This window comes from Halichoeres trimaculatus, unplaced genomic scaffold (assembly GCF_033239565.1).
Source record: "Halichoeres trimaculatus isolate MK-OKI-2021-1 unplaced genomic scaffold, fHalTri1.1 fHalTri1_scaffold_7, whole genome shotgun sequence".
Taxonomy (NCBI): Eukaryota; Metazoa; Chordata; class Actinopteri; order Labriformes; family Labridae; genus Halichoeres; species Halichoeres trimaculatus.
Window position 1 is genome coordinate 18,653,182 of NW_027437185.1, and position 20,578 is coordinate 18,673,759.

Below are 20,578 nucleotides of genomic sequence, written 5' to 3' on the forward strand. Positions count from 1 at the left end.
TTTGAAAAAACAAGCGTCTTCCCCCTCAGATCTCACTGGGTGAAAGCTATCTAAAACATCTTGCCAATGAAATTCTTTGCACAGACATCAGAAAATGTTGAAACCAACACAGCAAAGGTTTTCTTTTCGGACAGTCTTTTATTCAAAGTTGCTTCAACGAAACGCTCTTATCGAGTTCCAATGGTGACCTGCCACACTCTGATCAGGTTGTCGGTGTAGCCAGCAAACAGGGTCTATGAGGGGGGGGGAGAAAAAAAAGAAAAATCAACAATTATAGCTTGGCTTACACAGTGCTGTAATTAGTTTCTTAGCCCAACAAGTAAAAACATTCAAATAAGCATTTTTGTAGCGCCCCTCATATTTGCAGGACTGTCACCAGTGGACATCAGAGTTAAAAGTGAATGGGTATAATCACCGGGGTCAACACACAACAATAATAATAGCCACACATATATTGTGAGCTGTTTGTATTGTACCTGTCCATCAGCAGACCATGCCAGGCAAGTACACTGTGGAGGCTCAGCCTTGCTGTTTGTGCTGATCACTTCCTGTCTCAGCTCATCCACAATGATCTTGCCTTCCAGATCCTACAAAAGGGGAAAAAGGGGAGGCACAATTGGTTACAGTTTCAAGTATAACATGTTAAGTCAATAAAAACAACTGAAATTAGTCAAACAACAAAATGGTCTATTTAAAAGCTCAGAAACAGCCTCTTTATCATCAAATAATACAGTTGGCATTCAAAGTTTCATCATCGCCTTTTCACGTTATATGTCGAGTACTCAGAACCATGTCTTACCCAGATCTTGATACTGGGTCCAGTGGCGGCACACAGCCAGTAACGGTTGGGGCTGAAGCAGAGGGCATTGATGATGTCACCACTGTCCAGGGTGTACAGGTGCTTGCCTTCATTCAGATCCCACAGCATGGCCTGACCATCCTGGACAAAATGAAGAAGACTAATCAATAACCATATCTGTAGGTCCCCCCTCAGACATTTCCATTGGGCTTGATGATCAACACCGATAGCTTGTTTCATACTTCTTTTACAAATCATCATTAACACTGAACTATACGTGCAGGCAGCGCTCAGAAACAGCCTCTTTTATCATCATTGTAAATCTGATGGTTTTAAAGTTTACATCACAGCTGCTGACTGCAACACTGACTATTAAGAAGATGAGGTTGTTTGGGGAACAATCTTCAAATATTCAGTAGCAGCCAAGACAAATTTTCATACCTTTCCCCCAGATGCACACAGAGAGCCATCAGGAGAGACGGTCACAGTGTTCAGGTAGCCAGTGTGGCCAATGTGGTTGGTCTTCAGCTTGCAGTTAGCAAGGTTCCAAACCTAGGACATCAATGACAGCGTGCCATCAGATTACCACAGTAAAAACCTGTGTAGGTTATTCCTTTACAAACAAAATAACCATACATAATATGGGTAACGTAACATAGAATCTTATCCAGTAAGTTGTTAAGTAACTTTGTGTTAAGTCTAACATGACTCACATAAACAAGAGGACCTAAAGGCAAATGAATTTTCCAAACAGTTAAGGAAGTTTGTTGCAGAAATGGCTACATACCTTGACCATCTTGTCCCAGCTGCAGGAAACAATAATGGGGTTGCTGCTGTTGGGGGAGAAGCGCACACAAGATGCCCACTCAGTATGGCCCTCGTCCTGAAATTTGACAGATTTTCCACTTTTACAAATCATTCTTTGGGACTACTTTTTTTTCCTGTTCTTAAAAAAATGAAATTGTTTAAGAACAATGCAACACTAATACACACCGGATCTACTGCCAGAACCGCTGCTACATGAGGTGTGGCTCACCTGGATGGTGTACTTGCAGACTCCCAGGGTGTTCCACAGCTTGATGGTCCTGTCCCTGGAGCCAGAAACAATCTGACGGTTATCAGCAGAAAAGGCCACGCTCAAGACGTCCTTCTGGTGTCCATCAAATTTCCTGGTGGTGAGGCCACTGGGGGAAAAAGACGTGAAACATTTTAGATGAGAAAAATGGTGGCATACTGGGAAAAACACTGCTGGGGTTAATACAGCTCAAAAATCATAAACGCTGACATCAAAAATACACTGCTAAACAAAAATTTTAAGGATATTTGCTTTTACTAGAGAACATTATTCCTTACCATGAACTACACAGACATTGTAATTGTTTACTCTCATTGGCAGGGATCTATGACTTTATTTTGGATGGTGATGATCTGAGTTTGTTGTCAATGTATGTTCAAGGATCATCCAACTGTGTGGCTGAGTGTTGATTTGTAAATGTGTGATTGCTGGATTTCTCAAGGACATGCTCACGTGTAAATAAAAGAACCAGAACCACTAATCACCAGATTCAAATTAGCCAGTTTCCTCAAATAACAGTAGGGGACCCAGGAGCTGAATGAGGTTGACAGCAGCCACTAAACTGGTGAAGCTGAGCTAGAAGGAAACCTGTGCTCCACTCTAAAGAGATCCATTTGTGTTGTGGTGCAGAAAGATGCTGCCATTCTTAAAATGTCTCTGCCTTCAAATCACATGCAAGGTCAGATGAGATGAAAGTTTTTTTTATGCAACCACTGACTGTGCTGTTCATTTTCTAGATTTACAAGAGCACATCATATTTTACAGAACCTCAAAAGTTAAAGGCCCAACTTTCTAGTTGTAGGCATACTTGGTAGTGTCTCTAGTGACTGTTCCAATTTGGTAAACTTTCTTTGGTGATTTTAAATCAGTCTATGTGGGGGAAATGTATCCTTTTCCACAAACACAGGCAGTAGTCTCAGTATATGAAGCGTCCGGATTATCGGCAAGGTGCCAAGTGTGATGGTCTCTATCACTACCTATTTGGATCAGTGTTTCAGCTGCACTTGCCTAACACTTAAACCTGTGGTGTGTCCACAAATAGATAAATACAGCAACTTTCTTAACTATTCCACACCTCCAACCCCCTTTACACCATCACTTACGTAGTCAGGTCCCACAGACGGAGGGATTTATCCCAGGATCCTGAAAGAGCAAACTGGCCATCTGAGGAGATGACAACATCACTGACAAAGTGAGAGTGGCCTAGCAGGGAGCGCTGTGGGATGCCATAGTTGGTTTCATCACGGGTCAGCTTCCACATGATGATGGTCTTGTCTGAAACACAAATATGTAGAGTTAATTCATAGTTTTAGGTATACTTCTCATTCAGAGGTGATCAGCTGAGACAATCACTATTTAAGAGCTTCTGAAATCAACATCTGTTTGTATAAGCTAGGAGATGATTTTTAAATGGAAGAATGTGCACATATAACTACAACGGGATCACACTTCACACACAGGTGAGGTTGGGTATCTCAGAGTTATATACACATGACGACAGATAAAGTTAGCGTGCTAGCCTAGCTGACCGGTGTCTGACTGCATAGTCACAGCACTCTGCTGGTGTGATATAACTCGTCAACTAACAAAGTGTGCATCACTGACGGCATTCACGCATTTCTTGTTACTGTCAATAGCACGCTAATCTGTCTCTAAGCTACACCAGAGCACAAATTAGTCTACCAATGCTAACATGCATTGGCCATGTTGGCAAACCCGGCGGGGAAGCCTCACCTCGGGACGCCGACAGAATCATGTCGGGATACTGGGGTGTCGTGGCGATCTGGGTGACCCATCCATTGTGCCCCTTCAGGGTACCCCTCACTGTCATCTGCTCGGTCATTTTGGCGAAGTTTGGTGGCGCCTTTAACAAGGATGGATTCGGATTTTTCAGAGGTCCCGAAAAACCTAGGTCCTCATCGCAACAGGCACGGAGGAAAAGGAAGTTCGTACCCGGATGCAAAACCTATGAGAGGTCACTCGCCCGCAAAGGAGTCTGGGAAATGTGGACTTCATACTTATTTCTATGGTTCAGACGTGTGGCATTGTTTTCTTCATTCATTTTTTTCTATTCGTGTTAAAATTTGAACTGCTGTATTATCATGAGGGATCCTAGAGTTATGACAGCCAACGTAAATACTTAAATAATCTGTATTTGTTTGACAATAATAATGAATAACCATAACACTACAGCTTAAAAGTCTGGGATCAGTTGCAAAAGTATTTATTTTGTGAAGAAAACTTTTTTTTTTTTTTTTCAGTTCACAGTCAATTAAATCCATTTTACAAACAATTGAAATGAATCAGATAATTTTGAAGAATGATACACATGTCTGCAAAAAGGTATATAATCAACAACTCCCAGTCTATCTCTATCAATCTCCTGTTATGGCTGCTAACCCAAATTAATCATCTCATGAGAAATGGAATGTTGGACAGCTGGAACTTGTTTCATAAAAGGGAGCATGCATTCTATAGGTTTGTTTACTATCTGAAGCATCAACAGTTGTTGGAAATTTACAGGATCACATCATCAGTCTGTTGTTGAGCTAATAAGAAAGGAACCTTTTAAGAACATTTTTAAGAAAGGAACCTTTAAACAGTAGTGTATGTTTAAATGTCAAGGTAACCCTTTAACTTGTTCAGTTGTAAAACAACAAGTCTTTAAACTGTGAGACTGGAAAATAGATAAAATAAATAAATTGTAAAAGTGTTTATATTTCAGTTGTTTAAAAGATTGTATGACTGAGTCCTCTATTGTTGCTTTTCAAAGAATCACCTTTGTCAATCATAGTGCACCTTATGCTGTTTGATTTTGTACTTTCTTGATGTCAGAATTGAACACCAATCTTAAGTTTGGTCATTGCTGATGGTTCTTTTGGTTTAAAACATGCACCAACTTAAATGAGCCCCTCATTTTTATCTGGAAGGTTAGTTGTTCTGACTTTTGAGAGATTTTTCAGCATGTAGATGGACATGTGCTAACTTTGGTAGCCAAGGTTTCCTTTGGTATTCATGAAGTCAAAGCTGTAATTTGCCCAGAGTAACAATGGCAAAATATTGAGATTCATCATCTTTGGCTGTATACTATAAAATACCTGTGTGCTAAACACTATGTCATAGACAAAGGACACATTACAACTTTCAACCTCTTTAAAAAGCTAATATTTCTTTTAACATCTGTAGTTGTGTCATAGGACTACATCACATTTCCCTACACTGTAGTCTGTCCCCTCACCAAAAACTAGTGTCTGTTTTGTCTGTTTATCACTGAGTCTACAGAACCAGAGTTGCATGGAATATTTATATTTTACTTGTCTAGATTTTTTTTTTTACTGGAGGAAATGCTCATATTTCTCTTCATCCAAATCAAAGCAACATTTAGAACGGAAACAAATCCTTTTTGAGATATTAACAAGCTTGAATAAATTTAAAGTGTGAAGTGGTGAAATAATGAAACTAAACTTAACATGATTTTCATTTAATGGACAAATGAAAAAAAAAAAAACAGAAACTGGAGAGGTTACTTCAGTCTACATGTTTACTTGACCAGATTTAATGTTACACATTTTTAAACAAGTAATTACAAAAATAGCTTAATTCTTTTACAACCAAATACACAACCGAAAAAAAGAGACATTCCCACGAAGTCAAGCTAATACTGCATGATAATATATGCACCTTCCAAAACACCAAACTGTATTCAGACTCTCTGCTGTAATACTGAAACTGACAGAATCTGTTAAAGAAATAAACACATGTAAATATGTGAAGTGTCAGATAACCATCAGCTCTCAGTGAAATAAAGCATGAAACTGTGTGAGTCAATATAACTCCCCGGCTGTTTTATTTGAGCTCAGTGAAATGCAGTTAATGTTCAGCTTTTCAGATTAAAGTTACTGGAACATATCTAACACACAAATGAGAGGTGGGGTGTCAGTTTATAATCTCAAAGGTAACTTTCTTTTATAAACCATTCAGTGAAATTTTCACTTTCATCTCAAATCTCTGATATGATTTTTTGGGTGGAGTTAGTTAATCACATTGGAACTTCAAAAACTAAAGCTGAGAAATAACTTGCATGTCATGTAGTGTAACTTTTAGAGCTTGGAATAAGTGAAAGTGATTATTACAGGGTAATGTAAGTTAATTTGCTGGTCTTCTTCCAGGATATTCTTTATTAAAAGAAAGTCAGAGCTACCAGTCCATACCTTGCTAACACAAAATGCTTGAACAATCTGCTGATTGGAGAAAGAACATTTTTCATCCATCACACACCTAAATATGGTGTCTTGAATCTAACTGAAAACTTCAGTCAAACAGTAAAACAACAAACTGTTCATACTCAGGCCAACAGTGAAAACATTGCAAATGAATGGCAAACAGTCATGTGTCACATAAACCAGAAAGTAATCTAAAAACATAGAAGTGCTGAATAGTACTGTATTAAAAAGTTGCACAATGCAGAATATGCAGACGTCCACAGAGAAACTTACACATTGTTTTCCATTCATGTGTTACTCTTTCAGCTTAATTCAAACAACTTACTCATCGATTGCTTTAGAGCAGCTTCTACATTAAAGACATAAATGAAGCACAGGAGTGTACTCTTTTACGTCATGTTTACAAAAAGCCACAAATCAAAGAGGCTTAATTTAGCTAAACTGTACATTAATGAATGCATTTCTGTGGATATGTGTCTGATTCTGCATGTGATCATGCAGAGTAAAGCAGATACATGAGAGAATTTAAGCACCATGAAGTATTTCCATCTGAGACAAGCATTTGCCAAAACACCCTTGAAATAGTCATCTGGTGGAAGTGACTGAATTTTTTTGTGATTAAAAAAGCAGTTGTACAAAATGCAGAATAGCTGAAAGTTATAAACCTTTCTGTTATTACTCAATAAAAATAAATGATTACCCTACAAAACATTGATTGTGTATAAAATTGATTCAAATTTCATTCTTTAGTCTGTTAGTCCTTTAGTCCCAATGACTAATGTGGATTAAAAAACATCAAACAAACAAAACACATTAAAGTCAGCAGCAAGAACTCACACTGTTGTCCAAGAAACAGGAAACAGCAACAAAACACATCTTCATCAGTGAGTAAAGGATAATGATCAGTCGGAAAAAAAAACAGATAAGCAACTCCTCTGTTTTGCACTCATTCATCAAGATGACTGAAACACATTATGAATACTGTGAATGGTTCCTTCAAAGTTATGCACAGGAATGCAAAGTAAAACTGGGCAAGAGTCCACTTGGTGTAAATAACAATGTGATTTAAAGTTTCAGTAACAGGCTGTCAGGCTGCTAAACACCACTATGCCCTGTTATGATCATGCATCATTCAATTAAAAACTTTATAAAAGAGCCACCACAACATGTTCGGTGCAGTAAATCCTTCCATATGTGCCTGTGACATCAGTTACTCTCTCATAACTAGGCCTTAGCCTCAGGTGTGTCTTCTTCTCCCAGGTGAACATGGAAATTCAGTGTTCTCTGTCCCCACCCCCTCCCTCCCAACTCCCTGGAGAGTTTCAGTAATGCAGGTTCTGAGTGTTCAGTATGACACCAGGGCAGAATAAGGCTCGCTCTGCTTCCATAGACAGCCAATCTGCTCCCTGTGCTCTCTGTCTTTCTCCATGTTCTTTTTTAGCTGGCACTCAGCATCACTTCAGGGCTGAGAGAGACGCTTGCGCTTGAGCTTCTGCCTCGCCATTTCCTCCTTTTAGAAAACAGAAAGGAGAAGAGAGCACTGACCAAACCCACACTCCTCCATCTGCAATAGGTAAGAGATCTGTCCTTCCACAAAGCATCCATCCATCCATCATGTGTGAGATTGCACACACTGTCATGTCCAAACAGCGTTCATGATTACAATCAGGCAGTGAGTAAGACTTTGTTAGTAAGGCAGCTAGACTCTGTCATCTGGACTGTCTTTCAATGTAAGAGTCCTGCTGCCTGTTTCGTTTCTTCTCTTCATAAACGTGGCTACTTTCTCAACAACACTGGCTCTCTTCAGCTTTAAAAAAAGGGTTTCGTAATACTGTTGACTCCAAAATGTCCTCGTTAAAAATCTCAATATATTATATAAAATGTTTTATGAAAAATTGAAAAAAGGGAGCTGGTTGTTGGCGTAGTATTCAACTGCAATATATACCATATCAATATGTACAGATCCCATGCTGCTGGTTAGTCATCACTGCAAAGAAAAAAAGAGTAGAGATTAAATTTTAGTAGCATATCATATCAAAATTCACACATTAGCTTAAAACTCATGCTGCACAGCAAAACGCTCACACACTGTAGTATACTTACAAAATGCCCCTGTTTTAAATCAGATTCAAGCAATGAGTTTAATGCAATCAACTATTCATGTCAGTGAATGCAGATAATGTTAGCTCTCTATGATCCCCTGACTCTGTTTAGTCACTTTCCCCTGTTCAGTCACCAGTTTTGTTCCCACCCACACTCACCTTGTGCCAGCAGCCAGGTATGGGCAGCCCATCCTGTCCCTGCAGAGAGAAAAAAAAACATGTGTATGTTAATAGCATGAATATGCAATGTGATGTAGATAGAGAGTCTGAGCTTTAAATAATACACACCAAGCAAAACAGGTTTAAAAAACAGTAAATCCTCAAACCTGGAAAAGGACGATTTCTTCAAAACCCACACATTCAAAGAACTCTTTATCGCCACCATTTTCAGCTCTGTATTATATGTTGTGAATGTTTTCATCAGAGTTGTCCTTTCCAGTTTATATCCCCCACATTAGAGTAACAAGTTGTTGCTCAGTGACTGTCTGACTTCTGATTGTGTGGGAGCCAGTCATGGAGAGGATGCTACATGTTTCCTCTTTTACAATTTTATTTTTGTTGATTGCTTTTATACATATATTTCATACAGCCAAAATATTTACATTCTGAGAAACATCTGTCTTTTTTCGAACAGACAAGACATGAAGTAGAGCCCATGCAATACAGTGTTTCAAAGCTGGAAAGAGTAAGAGATGAAGCAGATGCATAGATAGTGATTAAAGAGGAAGAGGAAGAAGGCAGAGATACTGTACCAAAGGACAGGGGGCCTCAGGGCCGGAAGGAGCAAGAGGAGGTGAAGGAGAGAAAAGCCCTGCCTCTCCAGACAGACCTTTAGTGTTGTCACAACCCTGTCAGCAAGAGCCCGTTACACATTCACAGAAACAAGGAGAAAAAACAGAGAAGATGACAGAGACAGTATTGAGAGAGGAAAGAAGGGAAACAATAAAGTGACGGGACAGCTGAGATATATATATGTGTGTGTGTGTGACTGTGACATACCACAGGACAAGGCTGGTCCAGACCTGGAGGACCCTGCTCTCCCTTCTGGCCCTTCAGACCTCTTTTTCCCACCGCTCCCCTGTCACCCTGGGTACAAATTGGACAGAAAACACAGTCTGGTGATAACATTGTTGAACCAGGACTTCATTAAACACACACAAGTGTCATTTAAATGTCTGGAAGAAGAGCTTTTTGATATCATTAAGTTACAATTAAAGAAAATCCTCTGATTTTATTTCTATTATAATAACTCAATGTTTCTTTCTGTACAAACCTTGTCTCCTCTCTCTCCTCTGTCACCCCTTTCCCCCATCAGTCCTGGGAAACCCTGGACATAAAAGCACAAACTGGTCAGAGTGTAGCTGAACACTGGATATCAAATGTGAAGATCAAAAATTTCAGTCAAAACTCACATCTAGTCCAGGTTCCCCTGGTCTGCCCTGCAAACAGAAGTCCACTCATATAAATCACAGTGTTTTTCTTTTATTCCAGACCAACACATTAGAAGTAGAGACACAGTAAAATGTTGTGTTGATGATCAGATGTGTACCTTTTCTCCCTTTGCTCCTGGAAGACCCACTAACCCTGATGAGCCCTTCTGGCCATCTAATCCCTGTAACAAGAAAAATAGATGAACACCGCTTTACCATCTGCATGCTTCATCAAAAAATATCAAGTCTGTGTCACTCACTTTGGGTCCAGAAGCACCAGTGTCCCCTTTCTCTCCCTTGATCCCATATCCAGGCTCACCCTGTGTGAGAACACATGAGCCCTGAGCACCAACAACACATGAGAGCCTCCATAACATGCCACATGAGTCCTGAAGTCTTACCTTAGGTCCAGGCATCCCATGTAGCCCCTGAAAACAACAAGCAATTAATGCAGCGTCCACAGCAGCAAATAGTTATTTTAACATGAAATATTTCATTCAAAGTATGGAAGTACTCACCATGGAGCCAGGAGACCCGGGTACTCCTGGTGGGCCAGGTGGACCAGGTGGACCAGGCTGGGAAATCATCTGAACCTGAGCATCATATGAACAACAAATAACTGGAGTAAAACTTGGGCTGAGAGTTTATGTGGACACATGCACATGGATGGTTGCCTTATTAAAGGACTATCTGTCTGAGTCACACTGACCAGGTTGTCATCCATTCTGCAGTCGCCTTTCTCTCCTTTGTGCCCATCCATACCCTGAGCAACAGAAACAAACATGAACTTTAAGCTGTTAATTTACGTTTCTGCCATTTGTACATCAGAGAAACTTCTTTAAGGTCTAAACTTACAGCAGGCCCAGAGAGACCCATCTCTCCCTTCTCTCCCCTCTCACCAGGCGGTCCAGCCTCACCCCAGTCCCCTTTAGGTCCCTAGAGACAAAATGACAAAAAGATGTAACATTCAGCACAAACAAACAAAAAAAGACCTAAGCTAAAATGCCCCAAATGAACAGCAGTAGTGAGCTCTTTTAAGCTTGTATGTGTCATTTTATGATCTTTCTTATCAAACCTTTTGCCCGTCAACTCCTGCTGGCCCTGGTAAACCAAGCTCGCCCTGGAAGACAGGAGAGATTCACTCAGTTACAGTAGCTACATTTAAATTAATACCACGCATAGGTGTTATTAGCACATGAGTGATGAAAGCACCCCTTACCTTCTCCCCCTGTGGTCCCGGGGGTCCAGGTGGTCCTGGTTGGCCCTAGAGAGACACACAAAAAAGCAGATACACTGATTGATATGTTGTATGCATGTTTCATTTTTATTTGCATGTTTCTGCTATAACTTATTTGGCCACTTGGGGGCAGTTAAAACATGCTGTGACACACCAGTGGTTTATTATCACATGGGATATGGAGACTTATTTTATAAACAGCCTCTCTCAGCCAAAATGTATGATTCATTTACTGTTATGATTGTATACCCTTTATCAATAAAGAATGGATTTCTGGTGATTCAGTTGCTGAACTCTGAATACAGGTTGCGTACAGTGACTTTTTGAAGCTTTGAGAGCTGTCAGTGTTTGCTAACTTTGCTGTGAAGGTGTGTGAAAAGCAAAAACAGAGGTTGTTGTAAAGTTCTGCATGCCCAAAGGAAATCAGGGAATCACTAAGGGGTTTGTTGACATATACAATCCTTTCCTCCTCAGACAGCCATGAAATCCACTCTTAATAAATAATAATAACAAAAATACAGATTATATCCGCTTGCACTACATCTGCAATTTTCAGACAGTCACAGAGACATTTTGTGTATACATAGCTGCTTATTCTGTTTATCACGGTTGTGGGAAAAACTGGAAACTCACAGAGCTCAAGCAAGAGGCTTGAAGATGGGCCAACCCCAAAAGGAAACAATAAGGTTGATGGATTTCACAGACAGTAAACAAAGCTCTGTCGTTCACTTTGTTTGTTGAACACATGCAACTTGAAGTCATTTTACCTTACAGTGGTTGTAAAACAGTGCTGCTTGTGGTCTGTACCACACAATAACCCAGCATCTTGATCCATCCTGCTGATTGTTTTCATGCAAAACTGCTGCACTAATAGAGAACTACTGAGATATTTATATAAACATGCAGCTTTAAAGCAGAGCATGTCAATCCCATGCTGCTGACTCTGCTGGCCAAAGTGTGACAGCGTCTTGAATCGCGCTCTTTAACCTCTACAAAACAAAGTTACACTTGTTGCTTCTTCCTCTGAAGTCCTTGACCATCTTGAAGCAATAAAACAGGAACCCACGATTTCTCCTACAGGTGAAATTATCCTCTCTCATTTTTTTTTCAACATCAACCACTTTTGTGTCTTAAATGGAAACCAAGATGTTTATAAACAACTGTTGATGTGAGATTTTCCACCATGGGAAAGTGAAAGTTTCTCAGACAAATAATTACACAAACGCTGTGAAATGTGAAATTAGATTAAACAAATGACAAATTGCAGCATGACTACAGAGCAGGTTCACCACTGACTCAACTTTCAAATTAGATGAAACCAACATGGTTTCGCACAAACAAGTGAAAGGATTGTATCACAGGCTGGGTGGCCGGTGAGCATTCCCTGCTGCATGGATATTACTCTGAACAAGAGCATGCGTATGATTCGCTGCCAACTGATCCACGCTGGCATGAGACTTCTGATACAATCTCAGGTTCATGTTTTCACCAACTTCTTTGTAACTGTCTCACACTGCTGCTTCATGCAGAGCCCACTTCAGATCAGGTCCAAGGGGGCCTGACGCACACTGGTTTTAAATCAAAAACACCCTCCACCACAGAGATATCCATCTGTTATTAGCATGTAGCACGGTACACTGAAGAATCAAGGGCTCTGGTGTATAAAGAGAGGAATATGAACCCGAGGCTGGGTCGACCACGAGGGGTGCACTTCTTATGTCTTCATTGAGTTATGTGCCACAACACAAAAAAACACCATGCTGCCCTTTGGTGAGTTACAACCCCTGAGTCTGTGAGGTGAATTCAATACGAGCATGAAAACACACTCAGGACAATGAAACAAAGGCTGGTGATTTTTCTGCATGATTAAGCATGCTTCTGCAAGCTCTGTGTTATCTGATAGAGCAGCACAGCTGGACTTTATTTGCTGGTTCTGTCTGTTTCATCCCTCTTCTCTATTCTTTTCATCCCAAAAGAATACCCAACCGAGCATGGTGGACTGCAGTAACCAAGGACACTCAGAAAACTCTGTAAATGTGGCCTCCAGAGTGACATTCAATACATCTACAAAAACACACGCATCCACAGGCAGCGGGTCAGATAAGGTGTGGATGCACACAGGGTGTGTGCTTGTGCATGACCGTGTAGGTCTAAGCATTATTACATGTGTTAGTGTCTGATCACACCACCAAACATGCAGGCACAACAGCAGGTTACCGAAACGCTGACGGTGTTGATGGCCTGTCAGGAGAAAATGGCAGCAGGTTTAGTTTTGTGGTTCTCTGATGCGTTTCTCACCACACTGTTGACTATTGTCAAACTATTGTTTGACTTTTGCCTGATGTCAAACTTGAATTTCAGTTATGAATACCTGATGGACCACATGATGTGTCCCTAAATCTGGTCTTGATGAAACTGTAATGCTTCTCACCTGGATTGCATCCAGAAGCTTTCCATTGAAGTCAATTACATCTGAGGAACCTTTTTCACCAGGATAACCCTGTGGAAAACAAAGAGATTACAGATGGACATGTAAAGTATTCAGAGGATAAATGTTTATTAATTTGTAGCAGATTAATTCATGAGAGTTCTGGTTTTGGGTCATTTACACACCATGGGTCCCTGTGGTCCTTGCTCTCCTGTTTCCCCTTTGTCTCCCTGGGACAGAAATGAATATTATGATAAAACTCACAGATTATACAGATGAACATTGTTACAGCCTTGAAATAATTTTATGATACAGAAAAGTGTATTAACTGCTTGGCCGTTTCATTTATAATAATCAAGATTTATCTTTTACCTTCAACCCTGGTAGTCCGTCCATGCCTCTCTCCCCTTTTTCACCTGAACCTGGCTCACCCTGTTTAATGCAATGAAAATGTTTAGAAAGAATAACAAATTAATCAGAAACACAAATCAATCAGCATGCAAAACTTAAGAGGATCAAAGATCCTTTGTACCCTTATTCCTGGTGGGCCCTGAGGTCCTGGGTAGCCTGGCTCACCATCCTCTCCCTGTCAGATCATGATGTAAGTAAATATTCAGAGTACAAACTTGGTCATTTGTCTTTTGGAGTATCAAGGAAATCATGTGGGTTAAGTCAAAGTGAAAAATCTATTACTGATCTTACCGGCTTCCCTGGTAATCCCTGCTGCCCCTGAGAAAGAGACATTTTGGTTACCATCATCATCATCAAGAGAAAGGAGAATCAGTGCCACAAATGCACAGTTTTGCTTCAAGGGGAAAATCAGAGGCCTTTTAGTGTAGGCCTCCTCTTTTCCGTTTTTTTAAATTTTATTTATGGTAGCACTTACCTCAAGACCATCTCGACCAGGGAAACCCTAGGGACAGAAAAGAAGCTTGAGTTAAACTCTCAATTTCTGGTTTGTCTTTTTTGAAGACTTTAGTCACTTTGGCCACAAGATGTCAGTGTTACACAAGATATATCAAAGTCATGAGCTTGAGTTTGTGAAAAACTTTAACTCAATCTGAATTTTAACCTGGGGGTCTTTGTACGGACTTGTCAGCAGGGGTGTGTGTGTGTGTGTGTATGTCTATACTAGTTCAGATTTGGGATAAAATGGGTAATGCAGCACACAAAAAGAACAGATCCTGGTTGAAAAATGACAGCAACTTCTCTAGTTAACATCACCTGTAAATAACCACAACAACCAACAGCCAGATGCTGTAATCACAGGTTAACGTTTCAGATTTCTGCACTTCACCATCCAATAGGTTACTTCAATGATATATTGTTTGCAGTTTTATTAGTAAACCTTATAAAATACTCGTAAAAAATTTCAGTCCAAGATGTATGAGCTCATGACCACTGTTGTCATGTCATGTCCAGTCACCAAACAAGAAAACACAAACACTGAAATGCCTTCTGTTCAAATTCTATCTCTTTCCACTAAAAAACGTTTTTCCTGCTGTCAGCCGGAGATTGGTGGAGACTGCTCTTCATCCCAGACCAGAATCTTCTTTATGATGAGAAGTAAGCCCCAGCTTCTCTAAAACACTAAGCTAGTTTTCCGTATCCATTTTCAGGCATCTGTACATTTGGCTTATTTAGGTAAACAGACTTATTGTGACTGTTTGTGAGGGCCAGGTGGACGTGTGCTCGGAGCAGCTAAACATCTGCTATGAAGTCATCCATGGCACAGACAGCTTAGTGGGAACTTGTGCAAGAGGCATCCACACACACACACACACACACACACACACACACACACACACACACACACACACACACACACACACACACACACACACACACACACACACACACACACACACACACACACACACACACACACACACACACACACACACTGTGCTATCGTGTTTGCCTGATCACTGAGAGCTCTGGGATAAATGTTTGGCATAAACTAGCGATTATTAGCCTTCTGCTTTATCCTCATATTTTACAGTAATGTGCAGAAGCAACTTAAAGCTTTCCCAGCTGCTTTCCTCACTCTCTGCCAGCAAACACAAACTGTCATCCAGATCTTCTCCACTGCTCCGCACTTCTCTTTTATCCCCATCCTCAGATGCTCCAGAACCCTTTTAACCTCTTTTCTCACCCCTCTAAACCTCCTCCTCGTCTTTTGATCTCCCCTCTGCGGCAGCGGGATACAAATTGCCGTTGCAAATAATTTTTAGCACTTCTTTTATCCTGAGTGCAAAAAACAGGATGGATGAGGAACAGTTCAGATGTCAGATACCCTTCCAATTTTAAAGTGATAGTAAATTTACTGAAAAATACTATAAAGAATGGTATTTATGCACACATCCCTCGCTGAAGTTTTTTAATGTTGCCAAAGAGCAGAGAGAGGCTAGCTTGAACTTAAATTGAGCCGTCATTCCTTCATTTGCCTCTTTACACACAAATGGTGAGGGACACCCACGCTGGCAGCCTGGCTCACTTTCTCTCGCTCAGCCTGCTCATACATCTGCCCACAACATGGAGTGGCTCTTAGCAGCAGTCTGCTTTGTTTTGCTGTTTGGGTTTAGCAATGCCTTTTGATCAGCTCGGACTCAGAGAATATATTTGAAAATCGACTAGGTTACAGGATGGGCCCCTCTCTTGGATCCGTCTGGTTTTAGTCAGAATCTGATCTGTTCTTTTTTTTTTTAGGAGTCTGCATTAGCTCTCTGTGAAACCAACATTTTTCACTTGAATCCTGTTGCTTTTTTGTGCCAGTTTAATGTAGCACAGCATTCATCTCTTCATTCAGATAAACAAAAATTACCTTCACAGGCTCATTCTCCCTCCTCCATCCTTAACCACAGCTCTGAGCAGCTACTGCATGTGAGCAGAGCTCTGGGAAAAAGACATTTTGAGAAACATAAACTGCCTCAGGCAAGGAGCGCATCTATTGTTCGATGAGGCCAGGGAAACTGCCCATGAACTCGCCACAGTGCCATATCTGTTTCAGGGGTGCGCAGTGACACGGTGGTGGTAGGAGGGTTGAAGACTGGGGGGCGTGATGGAGATCTTTGTGGTCGCTTTCTTACACAAAACAGATGAGCAGCAGTAGAGCTGCTATTCTAGGAGCTTTTTAGGTAAGCCGCAGCTCACTGGCAAACCCGGAAGAATGAGAATGAGGGTTCATTGCAATTTACCGCACAGACCTTTGCCCCTCAATGGAGGTTTCAAAATTCACAGACACACAAAGAAACACAACTTGCAATCTGTCACACCCTGTGGTTAAACCCAATCAGGTCAGCACAATGGAGGTAACATCACCCTGATGACTGAGGTGTTTTAAGTGACTGAATCTACTGTGGTGTAACCCAAGGTGGAAGGTGAGGAAAAGGGGGAGAATGATGGAGGAGGAGGAGGAAGAGAAGGAGGAGGGGGAGTAACAGTAAAAAAAAATGTGTGGGATTTGTTTGGTGTAATTTTTGTTCATGCTTACCTGCTCCCCAGTGGGGCCACGAGGTCCGTCCTTGCCTGTGTTTCCAGGGGGGCCTCTTGGACCTGGTGGACCTGGGGGACCAGGAGGGCCAGCTGGTCCAGCCTGTCCTTGGTCACCCTGATTACAAAACAGAGACAAACAAAGGAAAACAGAGAGATAATGTGCCCGTCAGTCATCAGTCATAGGAAAGCACCGATATATGGATTTCTTGCATCCTGTAGTTTGTATGTATGTCTGCGCGGGCGCAGGTAAAAACATGCACAGACCCTAACAGTTCAGCATCAAATGAAAGATTTAAATTACGCAAGGTGAGTCTTGTGACTGCTTTGGTCAACATGTGGCAAATTTACCTTCATATGTACTAAATATATATTTTTAAATAAATCTTTAAATCTCACAGATTTGCCGAATAGCTCTTCAGCTCCCTATTGCTGACAACCTAGCTGCTATCTCTACCTGTAGCTTTTGTGGATTCACCAAGTTGTCTTTGAGAGAACAGCTTTAACAACAGAAACCAACATTTTGAGAGAGGGACACTTTGAAACTTTAAAGCTGAGGTTTGAGAAATGAAAGCGAGCGACAAGACTAGGTTGGGAGAGCACAGCGGGATGTGAATCCTCTGTTGGTCTATCTACGATGGTCGACTAACATTTAACTTTTCTTCTGTGTTTTGACATGCTCTCATAAAGTCCACAAAATGAACTGAGCAGGTCTTTTGTATGTTGAAAATATTAACTGAAGCAGCATGTAGCTTATTAGCCTAATTTGCTAGTTGTAGCTAACATGCTAGTCGTTGTCTTTCTACCTTTTCTGGTTAGACTTACTGATATGTAGTCACACAGACACACACACAGACACACTTAAGTGAGAACTTAAACATTTTGAAAACAGAATGTTCTGTTTTAAGATTTTCTCTGTTCATACGTTAAAAAAGCAAATGATACTGTCATCATCTATTAACAATCCTTTCATTGCTTTATCTTCATCTAACTGCTAACACGTCTCTCTAATGAATCCCACCCCTGCTTTTGTGCTGAGTAGAAACTACTAACGCCCCAACAGTCCTGTGCATCACTGGAGGGCAGGAAGCCACTGCACTGCCTCTACAGTTACATGATGACTCTTACTCTGCACCATAAGCTCTATGGGTACGTGGTGCATTATGGTTTGCTTGTTACGGTAAGCAAAATGGTTCAACAAGCCCTTTCAGGGAGAAGCTCAAATAAAAGACAAAAAGCTTTCCTGATAATAGTTATGTTTCTGTTGACTCTTTAAAACTTCTCTGGTTTTTGTGTTAAAAGAAGCACACATAACTCAAGATTCTCTGAACATATGCAGTTCTTCCTCCAAGTGTTGACCAACAGATTCATTCAAAATACCATTTCATATGAAAACAGTTTGGATGTTATCAAACCAGAAATGATTAGTGGAAAAAAGTGCAAGGTGAGAAAGGAAGGAGATAGGTGGCTGGTTAGGACAGAAACAGGTTAATGTGTTAAAAGCTCACACATGCCTTGGTTGAGGTCTACCTTCAGAAAGCGTCTCTGAAAGCTGCCCGACTGATCTCCAGAGAGGAAGCTGTGGTCGTATCGAGGGAAGACCATCTGAGATGCAAGAGAGAAAGGATGTAGGCAAAAGAAGCAGAAAAGAAAACAAGCACACGGGGAAAGAGGAAGGTGAAAGAGAAGAAGAGACAGAGATAAATGAGTAGAGAGAGTGGAAATCCATAGTTGACATTGAGCGTTCCCATTAGTCCAGGAAAGAGGGAAACAACTGCCCCTGGAAAGCAGAGATGAGAGCAAAGCAGGCTTTAAGGCTGTTAGACAAAAGAAAAAGCCCCGGAGGAGGGATCTGCTTCATAATCTAAAAGGAAAGTAAGGAAATCAGCTTCAGGACAGAGAGTGGAGGCTGCTGGGAGGACTGGAGGGAGTTCACTTGGCGAGACAAACCTTGATAGGAATCTGATTACTGTGCAGACCTGCATATGTGCTGTAGCTAGGGGGACCCTGAGGAGAAGAAGCAAGAAAAGGCAAAGATGAGCAACTTTTGCAGAGAGAGCAGAGCTTCAGTGTTTAACAAAACACACTTGCAGATTCTGAAAAATGTTTCGGACAAAATCACATCGTCTGCAAACAGTCAGAGATTTATTTAATTAAGCTGAGACCTTCTAAATGTTTTTACCCATCTGCACTTTCAACTATTTTGCTGTTTAGACTATGTGTCTCATTGTGTGTATTTTTCTATGCGTTCCATTTGATGTCTTCCCATCCTCCTCCTCTGTGACCAAACCAAACAGAGGTGGCTTGGACCTTTCCAGCCGACAGACAGTAACTGTGATGATTGTCTGTGAAGCTGAAAGGGGCCGAGTTTGTCTGCCGCCAGAGAGAGCTGGGAGCACTGTGCTGCTTCTCTGGTTGAGTTCCTCTCCAAAAACACATGGCAGGATGGAGAGGAAGATATAAGAGAGGAGGAGGGGGGTAGGTAGAGATGCTAGCTTGCTCATGAGGTTTCTGTTAACAGGCTGCGGTGGGTGCTGGATGGCTGAGGTTTCTTTGACACCGCAGACCCCTCCTTACTCTCTCCCTGCACTGTCACATTCACTCATTCACACCATTCCCACCATGTAGACCACATACGCATATGCCCCTAAAACATAACATAAGAGAATAGATTGTTTCACAATGAGGTTTCTCCTTTACGTTCTCATCAGACCTAAAGCTGATACTAAGACAAACAGCCTTTCAACCTCAGGGCGCTGTCTTACCATGGCCTCTTTGTATCAGCTCTGGAGGAGTTGAGAAGAGGCTTTGGCGTGGGATTAAACTCCCAACATGGCTTGTCTTTCAACACAGCTGTTAGACAAGCCCAAGCATCTGATGTTATATCCTCAGAACGTCTTTAAGGGTGGTGAAGCCTGAAGAAATAATACCTTCTTCGAGACTTTTGCTTTGGAAAAAGATGCAGCCCTATTCCTGAATGTACTTAAAATGTTTTCGTGTGTCTTGATACTCCTGTTTTCCTTTGATTAAGATTTTTTCTGGCACCAGATCCTATCATTAAAAATTACAGATTGGAGGGAAGTCCAAGGTTGACAAAGAATTAAAGTCACTTCCTGTTTTTGCATGTATTTTCTCATGCTTTCATAGCATTGTGACAACTGCATCTATACACAAAGCCTCTGCTTCCACCTGGTACCTTATAACTAGATCTGCAGGGCTTGGACCTATAGCTTCTTAAAAAAGGACTTTAAACATTCAGACACCTAAAGATTTTCATTTGCAAACTAATCTAGCCATATCTATGAAAAGAATTCAAGTGCCAAACCTCATTCAGAAATACAGTAGTTTTAGGAGCTGCAGGGTTTGTTTTGTACTGGGTCAGTGTCTCTAAGCGATACTCTGAGGTTTTTCTGGCTGCAGCCTATTCCAAAGATATCACAGCGCCAGCAGCCTGGTCCAAGTCTAATATTTACCATTTGGCAGAAATAAGTGATGCCGAACACAAAAAAAGTTAAATCCTTACACAAACTACGACCTTGAAATCTGAAGGGATCGGCTGTGAAATCCAATGGCGTACGGCTTGATTGGAATCAGGAATTCTACTTATGTTTCTGAGCTGCATCATAAATATTGTTCCGCTTGGCGAGTCTGTCGAATTTACACTCCGTTTCTGCTTGACTATAAAACAATAGTCATTTAGTCTCATTCCAGTACTCTTACACACACTGTTATGCCAATACTGTCAGGCTCTGGCTCTTTGGAGATGAATGACCGCACATCCATTTCTAATTA

At 41.1% G+C, this 20,578-nt stretch overlaps 1 protein-coding gene and 1 pseudogene across 1 annotated transcript; both read right to left on the minus strand.

Annotated features, from left to right (window-relative positions):
* Positions 1-30: 30 nt before the first annotated feature.
* rack1 (receptor for activated C kinase 1) lies at positions 31-3,845 on the minus strand. The gene is made up of 8 exons (XM_074674621.1): positions 3,609-3,845; positions 2,978-3,149; positions 1,836-1,983; positions 1,587-1,682; positions 1,241-1,351; positions 800-940; positions 477-587; positions 31-233 (listed from the first exon to the last, which is right to left on the minus strand). The coding sequence occupies exons 1-8, from the start codon at positions 3,715-3,717 to the stop codon at positions 168-170; spliced, it is 954 nt and encodes a 317-aa protein (XP_074530722.1). The 5' UTR covers positions 3,718-3,845; the 3' UTR covers positions 31-167.
* Positions 3,846-5,428: 1,583 nt separating this feature from the next.
* LOC141793773 (uncharacterized) overlaps positions 5,429-20,578 on the minus strand; it is a 139,191-nt pseudogene continuing 124,041 nt past the window's right edge.